At 41.1% G+C, this 17,685-nt stretch overlaps 1 protein-coding gene across 2 annotated transcripts in view; it reads right to left on the reverse strand.

The window, feature by feature from the left end:
• GAS6 (growth arrest specific 6) overlaps positions 1-17,685 on the reverse strand; it is a 347,916-nt gene that overhangs the window by 152,105 nt on the left and 178,126 nt on the right. For both annotated transcript variants that reach the window (XM_078658080.1, XM_078658079.1), the window contains exon 5: positions 11,595-11,717. In XM_078658080.1, the coding sequence (XP_078514206.1) occupies positions 11,595-11,717 (123 nt within the window). The remainder of the gene's footprint in view (positions 1-11,594; positions 11,718-17,685) is intronic.

A 17,685-nucleotide genomic window follows, 5' to 3' on the forward strand; every position in this document is an offset into this window, starting at 1 on the left:
GACCTTGCAAAATTCTTACTAGAGGACGATTCAGCATGTGACCATGTGAAAACTAGGCTTAGCTAAACAACGGAGCAATTCTCTAGCAGAGCTGCAAAGACAACTACTTGAAACTATATATTACTAACCAAAATGGCAGTAACACCCGTCCTCCCCATGTCTTGATGTAGTTTTCAACTATCACCTATGGTGTCAACCTGGGATTCTTTTTTACTAACTATCTTAATAATTGTATTACATTCTGTGAATAAGCCATTCAGCATGTCAAAGAGATACCCAATCTCCTCTGGCAACATAAATGTTTAGTTACCAGTAATTTCATTATTCTGAGTCCACTCTTCCTCACTACAGTGTTTACAGCTATTAGGTGAGTCTGCCTCCTCAGAAGGCACTCCGTTGACCTATTTGGCTTTCAAAACTAAAATTAGCTCTACCCTCACCCCCTTGTAAACATACACTAGGAACGCCTATCCAGAAGACACCACTTAATGTCCCCAAACCTCCAGAAAAGTCAGACTAAGTAATGAATTCTAGGGAGCGACTTAATGATTGTTATGAAGAATGGACTACTAGTGCTAAAATTGTCTGTGAGTCCTTGCTAATTTGGTTATACCTTGAGCAGTGTTGGTGAATAACAGTCCTGAAAAAGGTTTGTTTTGAACAAGACTTACCCACACACGGAGACACAGGAAGCCTCTCTACTTCCCAATACCGCATGTGGCATTGTTGGTAGGAGTCAATTTGCATAGGCAACATGCTGACAGAGAAATATACTATGGCTGTGCAACCTCTAAGGGGGTCAAGGAACAGATTAAGTTTGATGACAAATTTCTCCACCAATAAAATCACCTATAGAACACAAAACAACGTTTTTGTTTCCCTGATGAAGGGACTATAGTCCAAAAAGCATAGAGACTTATAACACTTACAACACATGCAAACATAACGGATTCTTGTAAAACATATTAAAAAGCAGTAATATCCTATGGAAAATTTCTGAACTTATGTATGCCCTATATATGGTGCTCGCATCACCGTCAATTATGAACATAGACTTATGCTGCAAAAAAACATCCCAAGGAATTATAGGATCAAAAGAGAAATGACCTCAGCCACCTAATCTCTGGACCGAAAAAAATCACTACAACAATTCCACAATGGCAGAGATCAAGACACACCAACCTCCCTTCAGTAAACATGCCCAAACGTTTAAGAGCAGCGAAAAGGAGGAAAACCACATTATCATTCTTTACCTAAAGGACCGTAAAGTCCATACATCCTTGAAAAAACCACGCTCTGCACCTGCAACTGAAGTAAACATGACTTTATCCAGTACAACTGGAATGGCAACACATAGTTTCAGCCATAAAGATTTGAGCCCTGCATGGTACAGGCAACAAATCCGTAAGGAAAATCTGCTACATGCTACTGCATCAACAGAGGCCCTGTCCCAAGTATCTAACGCACTGAGGGACGTACAGCAGACTACAAACCGATTAAAAAATAATATGGCAATTTAAGAATAGTACCTCGGCAAACCGAGAAGAGAACAGCTGACATCACATGTGCAGATCAAAAACAGCAGCAAATTCAATCAATCAACTGCTCTCCAGCAGAGCTCACCAGAGCACTCTTCTAAGTGAGAAGACCAATTTTATGCTAGAGAAGAACACAGAGAGACCTCACTTTGAGGAAAATGTGTTGGTTGTGTTTATGAACACAACGAACAAGAGATATATATGGTCCATACCTCGAACATCCAAACACCGCAGAACATACAAAAAAGAGGGGAGATAAGGTTGGAGAGCCCCTACAGAATACCAACTGCAATCTAAGTTAAGTGAACCTAGACTCTGGCACCTGAGTAGGATGGAGTGGAGAAGAAACACGCACTCCAGACTTAATAGGAAGATGATACCGAAAAAAACAATAGAACATCTGGTGAACCCTGCCCTGGGAGAATTAGTCTTGGACCTGAGGCCACAGTACCCTAAGCCCCATAAGAATAATCACTGGAGATGATCAAGAACATGAATGAAGTGGGCCCCCACCTTGTCCTGAAGACAATCTGTTGTAATCTCACTATCTAATTAAACCTGGCAGCATGACCAACAGCAATGGGTATCTGAATAAAGTATAACCAGACAAGGAAATTAACCAGTCCTTTGCCCAGGTAAAAATGAAAAATACGCTTCACAAATAAAAGATGCACCAAACAATTAATTTAATGGGCACCATTCACGAAAGCATACAGACTTTAGTCAGAGCCAGTTGATCACAGTCACTCTTCACACGAGAATCAAGACAGGGCAACCTTTGAGCCGCACATTTCAAAAGGCACAGAAGAAACATGCACCTGAACCAAGGCCTCTATGGTCCCAAGGCCACCACAGGGATGTGGAATTCCTATAGCCCGACATCCAGGACATATTGTTTGGTCAAAGGCAACAAGTTTTAATGTGTATTTTGTCCTTGGGACAAGTAGGCCTAACTCCCTGCAGCACAAACCCTTTGGCTGCCAGTTTGCAGTACCACATTAAGGGTCAGGGAAGGGCACTGCCTGCAGTTGAGTTAATATTTGTGTGCATATGTTAATGCTGTTCAAATTTGCATTCATGGTTCATTAATTTAAAGCCTTTATTATTAGGGTGAGTGCTCTAAGTAAATGTAAATTCTGACTGCACTACTGACAGTGGTTCCAGTATAAAAATGTGTACACACGGTTTCAAAGTTTGGCAATATAAGGATATGCATAATGCTCCCAGAATGCTCTCTGATTAGATGCAAATATTTGGAGAAGCTTGAAAACAAGATTAATGATTCTTAGCTTTCAATATAATATGTTCCTCAGAAAACGAAAGAAGGGAAAAAAACATATTGCCAAACTACTGTAAAATTTCAGGTACCATTTCTTTGCAGCATCATTTAGTAAAATCTGTTTTTGCATGCTGGTATTTCCCAAAAATATTCATATTGGAAAATCAGTGTAATCAGTTTCCATAAGATTATGGGAAATATAAAAATAAACAAGCATTGGTAAAGCCAGTAGGTCTGAAATTGGAGGCCAGCTTTTTAGTTTTGGCAATGTGTGACTTGTTTTGCCATGGTTTTTGTAAAACCTTACTGACGTGAAAGCAGCCCGGCCCTCACCAATATAACAAACATTGGCAAAAGCAAAAATAGTTTTTGGTCTCAAAAAGCACACACTGCCACATTAGTTAGTGGCACTGAACAAAACTACTTTGTGTGCTGATATGCTCCTTGTGAAAGAGCAGAATGCTGTCACTCACAGTGAAGCCAGCAGATACAGAGAGAGAGAGAGAATTTTAATAAACCCAAAAGGTCATGGTTAACGCCAGACCTAATTAGGGGCCCAATTAAAAGTGCACCCTTGCTATATATCCTTGCATTAAGTGCAGCTATATGGCTTTCGTGAATTCAAAAGAATTTACAGAAGTAGGGCAAGAAATTGTACTCCTAGAAAATATTTGTGAACTGCATTTTAGCATGAGCAAATATGCATGTGTAGATTTGCTCATAAGGAAACCTGAGTATTTGCAAGTTAATTTTCCCTCTAACCACTTTTTTCCCAACTCTGGAAGAAGGTTTACGTCTGCCATTATCAGGAGTACATTTCCAACATTTCTCAGTATGGGAAAAGATTAGAGAAGAGTTGTTGAAAACCCTTAAAACATGCACGTTAGTAGGTTTTCACAGACTCAAAAGGGCTTTCCAACCCTGGAACTATTGCTTACCACTACCTTCAGTCCCAGTATGTAGATCTGCAGAAACGTAGCAACATAAAGGGATTGCTAGCATTAAAACACTACTATGGTATGAACCGTGGCATAATCAGAAAGGCTATATAAGAGCTCCTATATAATGAGATTGCTGCCATAATTTGTAACCGCACTACATGGCACCAAAGGGACAAGTGGATTTTGTTAAGGACAAGTAGATTTATGAAGCAACCTGCCCCATGGACAAGTAGATATTTTAATAAATTCCACACCCCTGCACCATCTACACCAGAGATTTTTTAGATGGCATTGCAGAAAACAGAAACCCCCCCAACTCCAGATGCATGGAGCAGACACTGAAGGCCAACTTGCCTGCAAATATCCAAAATCCATCGGATGGAATCTAAAATGTTATAGGGCGTTGTCCACTAACCAGAACCGCCACCCAGCATACAGGAATAATAGCAAAACTGAACATGAACCGAGACTGGGGGACAGAATGCACGTCAGAATATCCATTCTGCAAAGTTGACAACCAGGAAAAATTGAAAGACCCAAAGAAACAGACATATTCCTGCCACATGTAAGAACAGGGTAGCTTCCTGTTATTAAAAGTCACAGACACGGATATTAATAGACCCCAAACTACCAGATGCCAAAACAACTTAGGACTCAGAACAGTGTAAACCTATAACTAAATCCAACATCCATCAACCCACATGTAATTGTATGGGACACCACTGAATGCACCAGCCACTAAGCTGAAGCGCACAACTAAATCTTGATAAAGAGAATAATGAGGCAGCTGCCTACCCAGCCTCAGGTTGGCGTTCTCCTTCTATCACTGCAGCATGTGTCTAGCAATTCTGCTCCATCAAAATTACCTGGAGGGCAAACTATTGGCAGCAACTTACAGAACAGGATAGACAACTATGACCCAACCTTTTCCCTATGACCCAAATCGAGAACAGCCTCCTACAGTGTGAAACGAGAATGAACATATGCCCCGACTAATCTTGGATTGCAGTATGGCCCTGCTCAATGTTTGACTTAAGTCAGAACTGGGCCAACAGCCAATTTACCAAGTCAAGAAGCCCAGCCTACAGAATCTGCATCATTGCAGTTTCAGACAAGCAATGCTCAGTATCAGAAGATAACCTTAGGACACAGGCACACGACCAGACTGAATTATTATATATTCTTTCCCAGGACAAAAACAGCAGTTCAATTCAAGGTAGAAATGTGCTGCATAAGCCTGGTATTAAAGTGATACAGAGAACAACTGCCCACTAAAGGAGAGCTTGCAACTAACCATGCACAGACAAGATAGAAAAATATCTTATTATTCTCTTTGTTATGTATTAACTCTTTCCTTTTTTGAGAGCCCCCTAAAAACCGTGTGACAAAAAACGTAAGAACATACGCCCATGGTGACAGTGGTACTCAAACCCTTTGGGTGCTTTTTGACAACTGTTCAGGTTCTTTCCGGCGACAGTTCAAAACAAAAGATAGTCTTTTAGAACCTTACAATTGGATATTTTTTTTTAAAAATGCAGCTATTACAGGTCAGTGGTGGGTCCAAACATGCCCTGCCACAGGATTAACCCAATATGCTGAAACAGGGGACAAAGAACCAAAAAAGAAAAAAATGTTTACTTGTACTCCATCTGCACTGCCACAGTCAATGATGCAGTGACTTGGCTGCAGTTCCATCCATCAAGCACAGCACCGCAGGAACCCAATCATTAGGAAAGGACTTAGGAGCAGGTACTGAGAAAGTCCAGGCACACTCCTACCAGTTTAACTGCTTCCAAGCACACACCAAAGGGAATCATTCTTTCTATTGTCTTTTTAGATCGAGGTTACCAGACAGTACAGCTGTCTGGCTGCAAAGACATTTTGTGGGCTTACCAAGAACACAGAGGGGCTTGCAGCCCACCCATTGTTTCGCATTGGTTGTCTTTACTGTCACTTAATTGCCTTCTTTTTCTTCCATGGCTTACTTTGTCCATCTTGTATCTGTCCCTCCCCTGCAGCATTGGCAATGTACTTGTATCCTTCCTCTGCCTTACCGTTAGGGAACTACTTTTTTATTTTGTGTTAACCACTCTACAAGAGGACATGTGATTTCAAGCTGTCTCTGTAGTGTTTCTCTTACGTCTTCCGCGCTCTTTGTATCTCTCTCTTCCGTATGCTTCTTCCTTGCCTTCCTCCGTGATGGGCTCGTCCTGATGAGTGGCACCTCGAGGATGCTTTCTCACCTGTGTCCTTTTGCCCTAGAACTCCTTTGCTTCCTCATACCCATTTGCTTTTCTCCCCCTATCCACACAGCTTCCCTCTCTTTCATTTTTGCTTTTCTCCATAACCACTCACACCCGTGTTACTTGCCCCCACTCACGACATGTGCTGCTTTCATCCACTGACCCCTGTGTTGCTTCTGCTTCATCCTAATGTTGCTCACCCCTATTGCTTCTGTTCCCCTTGTTGCCTCTCCCACACCAGTTTAAAAAAATAAATTAAACCTTTTGCACGTTTTTTATTTATTTTTTAACTGATCCAACTTGGATCTGTGAATAAAAAGAAAAAAAGCACCACATCATTTTGTAGGCAGGAACATGCATGGTGAGCACACCTACAACGTGACCTGGACATCTGTGCCATTGGCTTATTTTGTATTCTTCTTCACCCATGCCGGACAGGATCGCTGAAGAGCACCGGCAAAGCTAATAGGTCGCAAAGGCGATAGCCGTAGGCTTTGCAAATGGCTGCTTTTTATATTCCTTTTTCACATGCAGTACAGGAATAATACCCGTATCCCACGCTCAGCATGATGAAAATCGCAAAGACAGCTTTGTATAGAGGGAGCCGTAGGCAGATTCGTTCTGTCCCTCCAGCTAGAAGAATCAGTTTAGCTGGCCTTCAGCAAGACTCCAATTAGCAACCCGGCCCAGCGGAAATTGAAGTGCAAAAAAACATTTCCAGACTACCAGCAGTGACCTGATCTGGTGGGAAAAGTCATGCAGAACATCAGCCAGGGATGACTGCTGCTTGTGCACCAAACTACCAAACGGAATGGACATAGCACCAATATATATGGATGTACAAATATGGTATTTCTATAACCACAACCTGACCAAAAGGCAGTGGAGCCCTGTACAAGGTCAGAGACAAGTGACAACCTATTGAGTAAAGAGACACTTACCACACACTAGGTGGCATGCTTCACCTTTGAGCCCCCTCTTCACTTCAGGCTGCTACAATTGTTGTCCGGGTGGGATTACTTTGGGTTAGGGGCTCTTATGTCTAAGGGGTGTCTACACCACAAATCAACTATGACTAGAATGTAGTACACCAAAAAAGCAGTCCCATAGAATACACTGCCAGTGACCCTGTCAATTAAATTCGCCTATGGTAGACTGTAGTCATATTTTATTATTATCATCCTCTGGATAAAACCCAAAATAAAAAGAAAAACTGGTTACGAGAATTTGTGCTTGTTAATTGACATGTTCCATGTAAAGTGTAGCCCCTGCAGGATCTTTGGCATTTATTCAGGACAGAGGGGTCCCTATCTCCCCTAAGAAGGTATACCTGAAGTTCCTCAGAAGGCCACATAGGGATTGTACAAGGCCTTATAAGAGATAAGACAGAATCTCTCAAGTTTATCTTTTTTGCTATTGCAAAAATGAGCACACTCACAAAACATAGACGCTACTGTGTCTATGAAGCTAATCACGGCTTCAGAAAAACGTAAGTGCAGTGTTTCTTGAATGCAATGATCAAATGTGCAACTATGTGTATATAGGTAGGGCAATCTTAACCTGGCCCTACACTTACAAGGCCTCAAGAAGAGAATGACATTGTCTCTTCAATACTTTTTTTTTCTTTAGACCTGTGATTATTCATCTAACTCAGTGTTTCCTAGTTTGTCAAAGAAAACTCAGATTGTTGAAAAAAAGTCATACATTTTTTTCTGTTCTTGAATTTGTGGTGGTACTGAGTGAAGACAAACCTAGTGTAGTCCAAAATGTTCGTTATTTGATTTTGCATAATTACAAGAAATTTCAGCAAAGCTACATAAAGTTACACATAACACCACAAAATGCAAAAATGTTATCTCATACTATTTTAGGGTCAAAGGAGTACTTTTGTTGATGCGAGGATGCATTTCATGCTAAAAAAATAATTTGTGGAAAACAAAAGCATTGTGAACAGTTGCTCATGTTATTGTGTTCCTGTAAGTCCGTGGGAAATTTTCACCATAAATGGCACGTAATTACACACAGTGGCATAATTTTGGGAATTTCACATAATAAGCGTAAAGTGAAAATAGTCGTAATTAAGCAGATCACGCAATTTAATAACAAGCATTAAAAATGCAATAGGTCTCGTCTTTGAGTAAGTTAAATCCATTTGCTTTGCTATACAATACCATTAGCAAAGCAAATGGCACTAACTTAATCAAAGGCGAGACCTATTGCATTTTCAATGCTTGTTGTCCGCTGTGAGCCTCTTTGGGGGGGTTAAACCATGTCAGTGATGTGGCGGCTACATAAAACGTGGGGGAAACTTTGTGTACGATATTGTTCAGTAGAAAAGGAGCATTCATTATGGTCACCTGAAGGCAGTAGGGTCGGCACAGCACGTGCAAGAGTTTGGGATATGTCACTTCCCAAAGAGAGGCCCGCTATTTATTTTTTTGTTTTTTTTACCTCAGCGGGTATCAACAAGATGTACTAATGTAATCTAAAAATAGCGCCAGCAAAGCCAGAAGTGCCTTGCACAATAAGGCTGATTATTACATAGCTCCCTGGTACTCCTTTTATCGACATCTGAAGGATAAACGTTTGAGTCAGCCGTGTGCAGGGAATGAATCCCGGGGCGCGGAGGTAGAACACAGGTCTTCGTGGGCGCAGGACCTGTTGTGTGGGCTAGGCAAGTGCCTCTTATGGAGTCTGGTGGGGGAGGGGTGGGTAGGAATCAGTGAACAGCCTCTCATCTGGGAGAATCGCACTCTCAATCATGAGCGTCCAGACACTAGGAAAAGGCTGACCAGTATAGCGCCGTGCCCGGGGACCAGAGGCCGAAGGGTCCAGTGAACCTGGATTACTGCTGTAGTTTATCATTCAAACAGCGTGAAGGGCCCATGACACATGGGCCACACTCCGGTGTGGCTGGGGCAGAATCAGCCATTTAATCATTAATAATGCAGAGATCATAACATGTAACTGTTTTCCCAAATCGAAGCTTGGTGTCTCTGTTATACTTGCGTTTTGTGATTCTGACTGTATTTGAAACTCCCTCCAGTACGTAACCCTTTACTTTACGTAAGTAGTGCCTAAGAAACCCAGAACCCTTTACCTCCCTCCATGAACAACACCCAAGGTCTACTAAGCATTTAGCCCCTCCTCGCTGGAGGCTTCAGAGCATCTGCCACCCCGAGGGTGGAGAGACAGGTCGGACTGAGTTGTACTTGCACAACCGCCCTCCCCCCCTCCACTTCTCACCGCGGGTAGGTCAGGTCAGAGGTCAGGTGAGTAAACAAGATTTCACCATCTGTATTTTAGCTGTGTACCAGGCGCTTCTTAAAACAAGAAGCTGTGTCTCGGAGAGCGACAGCGGGAAGGGTCTGCTCGGGGAACGAGACAGAGAGGGAAGGAGAAACAAATAGTACTTACCCAGGAATTAAAGGCCGTAGTCTAACGCCGCTGGTAAAAGATCCAATCCCGGTGGGCGGGGCCAAAAGGGGACAGGGTGGCAACAAGAAGGGATTGAAATGCCTCCGGTGCAATCATTGCACTGCCTTTTGCATCATTTGTGATGCCAAATGACGCTCACAAATGGAAACTGAAGGCAGAGCTGGGACATGGATTCGGAATCTGTATTGATTCCAAGAAGCAGTCTGCATGGCAAGAGCAGAGCATGCGCTGTTTTCGCCAGGCTGAGACCTAAAAAATTTGGCCCAGGCCTAAAAAAAAACCTAAACTCTTGTTGAGGACACTAGCCTGTAATTCGGAGAGGGTAGGGGAATTTAATTTAAATTTAACCACATGGTCTGGTTCTGGTTTTGTTGGTCTCTTTTGCGAATCCTCATGATTTTAAGTGAGTCTGGTCCACATTGATTAGTTAGGACTGTCCTTTGGTGTGTCTCCGGCCTCACGATAAAACATCTCCCTTGATTATTGTGGCTAGATCTCCTCTATGGAACTAGCACAACCAAAAAGGTAGCAATGATTGACGAGCCAGGAAGGTGCTGCATGTCGAGGTTGCTGAAATGCTTTGGAATTTCATGATCTTTTTGTTTACTGAGTGTACCATAGTCTAGCCATAGTAGATGTGGGGTGCTGATAACCCTGAGACATAAGAGCTTCTGCCACAATGGAGACCCAAGACAATCTTGTCAACATTTTATGGAATGTCACAATTATATATTGATTTGAAAAAAGAATTAAGGAAACTTATGAATTAGAACATTTTGTTTAGCACATGTATGAGGTATTGAAAATATGGTACCAAATACAATAAAGTAAGGGTATAAACTAAAGAATAAATGTGTTAGATTGAAGAAACGAGTACATTGTGTTTAATATTGTCATTAAAAATTGGTAAATTTTGTTAATGTGAACAGTGCACACTGCATTCAAGTCTATGGGTTTGTTACATGATGCTTGTTAATTTACGTGCGTCGACAGCGCACGTAGCAGCGAAGGACCACTGGATTATTGAGCTTATAGGTTTTTTCTTTAAAAACAAATATAAATAGAAAATAGGAGTGCACCTCTCACCCGGATATCATAGCCTGAAATGAGCAGGTCCAGTGACAAAGCTTCCCTTTGTGGGGGAGGTCCCAGCATCCTTTTAATCAAAACGTTAAGACTTTTTTGTACAAGGACAGTATGTCTCGGGATCCACAGTGGTCTATTTTATTCTAAGTACCCTTTTAAATTTTGCATCCATTTTTTGCTCATTAACTCTGGGCTTACCCATAACTGCTAGCATTGCACGTTGCCACAGATATGCAAGTCCTATGGACATCTGTAACTCCTCTCTCACCATCACCATGAGCACCATGACCAATCGCATTAAAGTATTCTACCTCTCCCACATATTTACCCTCCTCTGTCCTCCCAGGCGGCTTCAAAAAGTCACCACAGCCCTCCACAATCCACTACGAAATAGCTAGATATTATTAACACATTAGCCCAAAGAAAGCAGACTACTACATCCAAATCAACGAGCATGACTCTTAAAAAAACGTACAGATCTTGCTTAATCTACAGTTCTGTCACTAACCCTTTTCTCTCTCCTTTTTTCTGCTTGGAAAAAAACACAGTTACTGTAACGCATCTTCTATGTGTAGTAGTCAGAGATTTGCTCCAAGCTGAACCCCTTGTGTGCTTCGGATGACCTCTGGCCGTCCGATGTTAGGGCGGGCGTGTGCGGACGACAGCTGGGAGCCGTCCGAATCCCGCCCACTCAATAAAACCCACGCATAGCGCGAAGATTTGCGCAGCGCGGAAGGGGTTAAAATTCCATGGTCACTAATGATTCTGCAAAATCCATGAGCAAAAGAGAAACCAATAAAAATAAATGAGACTTTCTGGCTGACTCATGAACGGAGAGGCAAGCCAACCTCAGCCCACAAGTTAGCAGATGAAAAGTCAAAATCATTCCACCCATGCACTTCCTATTTTATTTAACAACAAAGAGAGAGCAATAGGAGTAGTGGAAAATGGCCATAGCAAAAAGTCTATTTTGCAAACATCATGAACATCCTAAAAAAGAGTAAGAACAGTTTAAAAGACATTATAGATTCCAGCTCAATTGTGTACAATTCAATCTCGAATTTCCTACCAGTGTCACATTTTTTGCCTATCCAGCCGGGTTTGCAATGACAATAAAAATCTCCCTTCTGGTCTTCACAAGACGTAGATCCATCTTTAAAGCATGGATTTGGAGAACATTGATTTGGCAGGTCTGTAGGGACAAAATAAGAACAGAAGAGTTAAATAAAATGGGTATAATTGTGTGCAAATGCTGTCCCCACATGCAGAAAAAAATACCTAATTGGACACAGTGGTGCACAAACATGGTTTCTTTTCTCAAAGCTTTTATTGCATTTCACTAACATATTGTTCTACAAATCGAACAACAAAACATGAGGTGGAGTTAGCCAGATTCTTGGGTGGTTGTACATTCACAGAACTAAGGACTCCTAGCTGATACCGGTTGCATGCCATAATATTCATTTTTTTAAAACTGACCTACAAAACTATTGTGTCACAAATACAGACTACCAATACATCCAGATTATATAGTTAAGTGTAGATTTACTGTTTTTCAACTTCTCCTAAATGTCCCTTGACAATATACATACGATCGAGTTATGGAGATGTGGAATTGAAAACAGTAAAACTATGCTTCCTAAAGTCGATATCGTAGACACAATTGATTAAGAAAACACTTGATGAAGTGGTAGAATACTCCTGATGCCCCCTCTGGAGCTGGACAATGTCTCAATGTAGTGAGGCAACATACGAGTAGCGTGGTGGAGTGAGTATCATCTGTATGAAGTCAGATAGAGGTGTTTCACAAGAGGTAATGATATGAAGGCCTAGTTTCCACTTTCTTTTCTCAACCTGCATGAGATCTCGAAGGCAGCTGCCATGTTGTAGCACTGGAACTGCTCTGCCATCTGTGGAGAGGCAACTGGGAGGCATTCCCCAAAGTGCAGGCACAAAACTGAAGTAACAGGGCACACACTACATGCTAGTAGGTCCAGAGTAATGTTTTATTATGGGATATGATCCGCTTCTTCTATTTTCCACAATGACGATCTTATTATGAGGGGTTATGCTCATTAATAAACTTAGTTTATATTTAGTTTGTAAACTAAAACTACTCTTACAAATACATCTTTAAATGTTCTACTTCTCATGAGCAAGCCAACTCTCCCCTTTTAGCTGTAGAATATTGATTGCGTAATGGATATTTTGACTCTCTCAAAGCAAACACAAAGGTCCTTTATATTAAAGCTAAAAACAATCAGGGTGCAACATTTAGATTTGTGGCATCCTACTGTTGCCAGGTGCTTCAGAATGTATTTATGTAGAATGTTGTCTTATGAGCCTAGGACAGGCAGTTAGAGCCTGGACTTGCTGTTGGTCAGATCCATCTGATGGATGGGAGCCTTTATCCTATAATAAATCAACATTAAACTGGTTTTGGATGACCCTCATTCTTACATTTGGCGACAGGAGATGGGATTGGATTTAAGGATCTCAACATCATCATTTTAAAGAAGATATATATATATTTTTTTAATTCCTCTTCATGCAAAAAAGACTACCGAAGACGTTTTCCTGGACAAGGTACTGTTTGATTTTATCCTATCCTTAAGGGAAACCCTGTGACTCTTCTTGCCGGATATGGACTGTTTATTTTATTCATAGGCAAGAAATTGAACTCCATTAGTTACTTTTGACAAATAATCGCTTTGTGCCTTTTTACTCTTTGCTGATATTGGCGCCGTCTATCTCAGCTTTATTCTGATTTTCGCCGCACACTCACCCCTGATTTTCATTGTTTGAAGAGGTTGGTAGTTTAATTCGGTGCGGGACGTTTCACACTTAAATTTGACTGATCAGTGACTGCTTGGAAAATTGGCCAAAATCGCCGCACACTCGCCCCCCGCCTTTGGAGCTTGTCTGACATCAGGGGCTGGGAGTTTGTTTGGTGCGGGCCTCTCACTGTCAGTTACAACTTTGTTCCTTGGCACATGTAGCGCAAGCGGCGCATGCAGCGATTTTGTTATCCTTCAAATCAACTGATTCCAAGAACTCACCTATTTCTTCATTGCTGTTGCACTTTCATTTACTCTTTTCCTGCAGTTTCAGTATATTATGTTAATGCCTATGGTCTGAACATTATTTTCAAGTTGTGTTTTACAATAGCAGCTCTCTTATTTAATGGTTCTTGAATTTTAAAAGAGAGTATATTTATTGTTTTTATTTTGCTTTATTTTTACATTGTGGAGGGCTTTTCCTATTACAGTCTATTTAGAACTGTGACATTTTTAAGGTTATTTATTGTATTGCATTTCACTTAACATGCAGAACGTAATTGTCCCTCCATTCTTTTTAACTTCTCAGGGTGGTCCACCCGTAAGGTGGCAAAAATGGAAAAAAGTTTTCGAGAGGTACACAGGAGTATGTGGTTCCTCCTTGAGCGCAGAGAGGAAAACTGCGTTATTATTGCATTGTTTAGGATCAGAGGGTCAGTAAGTTTTTGATCATCTTCCTGACCTTAATGATAATAGTTTAAATGAATATGAAACTTGCATTGCTCAACTAGACAAACACTTTCTGCCTAAAGTTTCAACCATTTTGGAAAGGTATCATTTTGGGCGTAGGACCCAAGAGGAGGATGAAACTATTGAAAACTACATAACTGCTCTTAGTTAATCAGCTTCCTCTTGCAAGTTTGGTCCTTCTACAGATGAAAGAATACGTGATCAATTCATGTTAGGCTGTAGTTTAGAATGTGTTAGAGAAGAGTTATGGCAGAAGGACGAACCTAGTTTAGACAATGTCATCACCATTGCCAAGAGAATTGAGCATTTTATAAAATGTGTTGAAGCTATTAAGAAAAATGGTGAATTTAAGGATAAGGGCATTGTACATGTTATTAAAACCTCTAACAAGGATAATGCAAATTTTAAAGATATTAAGAAAAGCATAACTCATAGTGACTCATCTAACAAATCCAGTGTTCCTACCAAATTTAATTTTTCAAATGTGAAATGTTTTCGTTGTGGAAAATTAGGTCACTTTGCCAATGGCAGACAATGTCCCGGGTGGAAATCTACTTGTTCTAAGTGTAAAAGGAAGGGACATTTTTCACCTGTTTGCAAAGGGAGGTCTTACAAAGGCAAAGTTAATGAAGTTTTCTATGATCCTGAAAGTGTTTATGATGACTCAGAAGAGGTTGACTGTGGTTAAATTCTTCTTCAAGCAATTGGTAGTGGGGAATCTAAATCTTGTCCTTTCGATGAGATTTTAGTAGATGGCAAAGCTACTAGAGTTCTTTTTGACTCTGGTGCTAAAATCACAATTGTGTCGAAATAATTTTATTTACAAAGCTTGAAGAACAAGGTAAAAATGTATAAACCTGACATTCGGCCATATGCTTATGGCGGTGAGCCAATCAAACGTTTTGCCTTTTTCCACGGTTTAATTGATTACAAACACAGATTGACAAATGCAAAAATGTAAATATCTCAAAAGGGGGATAGCATTTTGAGTTGGTTTAACCAAAAGGATCTTGGAGTCATGCTTGATCCCAATTCTTCACCTCCCATAGTTATTAAAGACAATTTTCAGCCCACTTCAGTTTCTACTGTCCAACGATCTACTGATGGTGGATTTACTGATTTGCTTAATGAAAGGTTTCCCTAGGTTTTTTCGGAAAAATTGGGTTGCTTAGGAGACTGTGCTTCACATTCGTCTGCATGATCAGGCAAAGCCATCTTGTGTTAAGGTGCGTAATATACCAGTAGCTGTCAGGGAGCAAGTTAAGAGTGAATTACAACGCCTAAAACAAGACAGTATAATTGAGGAGGTAGAAGCAACGCATTGGCTTGCTCCGGTGGTCGCACCTAAGAAATCTGATTGCTCCCTCGGTTTGTGTGTGGACCTCAGAGAGTTAAATAAAAATGTTGTGGTTGATCGCTACCCCCTGCCTAAAATCTCTGACATGTTGATGTTGTTAAAAGGAGCTGATTTTCAGTACGATAGACTTGAGGTCAGCCTATCACCAAATTAGATTGGAAGATGAATCCAAGGATTTAACAGCTTTTATAACCCCTTATGGAACGTTTCGATTTGTGAGACTCTTTTGGCCTAGTTTTGGCTGCTTCAGTGTTTCAGAGGGCATTAGAGAATGTTTTGAAGAATCTCGTAGGTGTTCGAATCTATCAGGATGACATTCTCATTTTTGGTAAGGACAACAAGGAACATGATGCAAGAGTTATGGAGGTCTTACGCAGACTCAATGAGTTTAATCTCACTGTGAAAATTGAGAAGTGAAAATTTAGGAGGGAATCCATTGATTATTTGGGACATACCATATCTGCTGCTGGTATTATGCCTAAGGAGAGTTTGAATACTGCCATTCTAAGATTGAACTCTCCGACTAATAAGGAAGAGCGAATGAGTTTTTTAGGTATGGCAGAGTACTATAGTACGTTTGTTGATGGTTTTGCCTCTGTGTGCACACATGAGAACTCTGCTTAGGAAGGGCTGTGAATTTGTGTGGGATGATGAATGCGAAAGGGAATTTTATGTTATTAAAGAAAAGTTGAATTCTACACACAAACTGAGCAGTTTTGATCCTGAGAAAGAGTCTGTTCTGGTGACTGATGCGAGTCTTAAAGGTTTAGGAGAAGTTCTTTTGCAAAGAGATGGGGTTAAGGAAAATGTTATCTTGTTTTTGTCCAGAAGTTTGAGAGGAGCAGAGCTACGCTATTCCGTAATCGAAAGGGAGGCTCTTCCTGTGTATTGGGCGGTTAAAAAGCTAAAAAAAATTGCATTGGGGAGGCAAATTCGAGATTAGAACTGATCATAAACCCTTATGTGAGATTTTAAGGAAGAAAGGTATTGATGCAGTCTCGGGCAGAATTACTACATGGGTTGTGGGACTGCAGGATTATGATTTTGATGTAAAGTATCTGCCGGGTATAGACAACAAGGTTGCTGACGCTTTGTCCCGTTTGGTTCCGGTTAAAGAGGATATTCTGGATGATGAGGTTGATGAAGATGATGAGCTAGTTTGTGCTATTGATGATTGCATTGTAGGAAAGGATAGGTGGAAGAAGGATCTGTTTGAAGATCCAGTTTTGGTCCAGGTTATGAAAAATGTCAATGATGGTTGGCCTTCGAAAGGGAGAGATGGTATGGGAGATGATACATTTTGGCATGTTAAAGATCAGCTTTCTGTGCAAGATGATTTGCTTTTAAGAGGAATGAGGATATTTCCCCTAAGCTCTGTTAGAGAAGAACTTATCTCATTAGCGCATCAGGGACACTTGGGAGTTTCTAAATGCAAGGAAAGGTTGTGGTTGTCGTATTGGTGGCCAGGTATGGACCTACAAGTGGAGTACAAGATAAGAGATTGCTTTGAGTGTGCTTTGAGTGATAAGGTGGCAAAACCTAAAATCTAACCCATGGTCATAAGAGAGCGCCCAAATGCACCTTGGAAGGAAGTTGGTTTGGACATACTAGGTCCTGTGTTTTCATCAGGTTCTGAGTGGTTTGTTTTTGTGCTCATGGATTTTTTTACTCAAGATGGCCTGAGATAGCCATTACCCGGGGTATTGAAACCAAACATGTCATCTCTTTTTCGGAGAAATGTTTTGAAAGAGAAGGTAAACCTAATTCCAGTCTCACTGATAATGGTGTTCAACTGGTTTCTAACGAAATGGAAACATTTCTTTCTAAGTGTGGTATCTTACACAAAAAATCTGCTCTGTACCACCCAGAAACCAATGGCATGGTTGAGAGATTCAACAGAGTACTTAAAGAAACTATTGGCATTGCAAAATCTGCAGGTCTTCATTGGCGCACAGATATTTTCAAAAAGGTAAAGGTGTATGGACTTTCACCTCATGCTGTAACAAAAAGAACGCCTTTTGAACTCTTTAAAGGCAGATGTCCTAGTACACTTGTAACACTGGAGACAACAAAATGTGACAGGGCTGTTCCTAGACGAAGGGAAGGAAGGAGAGGAAAGGAAAGGGAGAGATAGGTCACTAAGGAGGGGCTAGTGCTCAATTGGAGGACCACCCCTGGGTATCCAATTTGTTGGATGTAGTGGCCTCACACACCCTTGCGAGTGTCATGCTTCATCATCGGCAATGCTCCTCGTTGGGCAGGCGGTGCAATGCCCA

The sequence above is a fragment of the Lissotriton helveticus genome, chromosome 8, assembly GCF_964261635.1.
Source record: "Lissotriton helveticus chromosome 8, aLisHel1.1, whole genome shotgun sequence".
Lineage (NCBI taxonomy): Eukaryota > Metazoa > Chordata > Amphibia > Caudata > Salamandridae > Lissotriton > Lissotriton helveticus.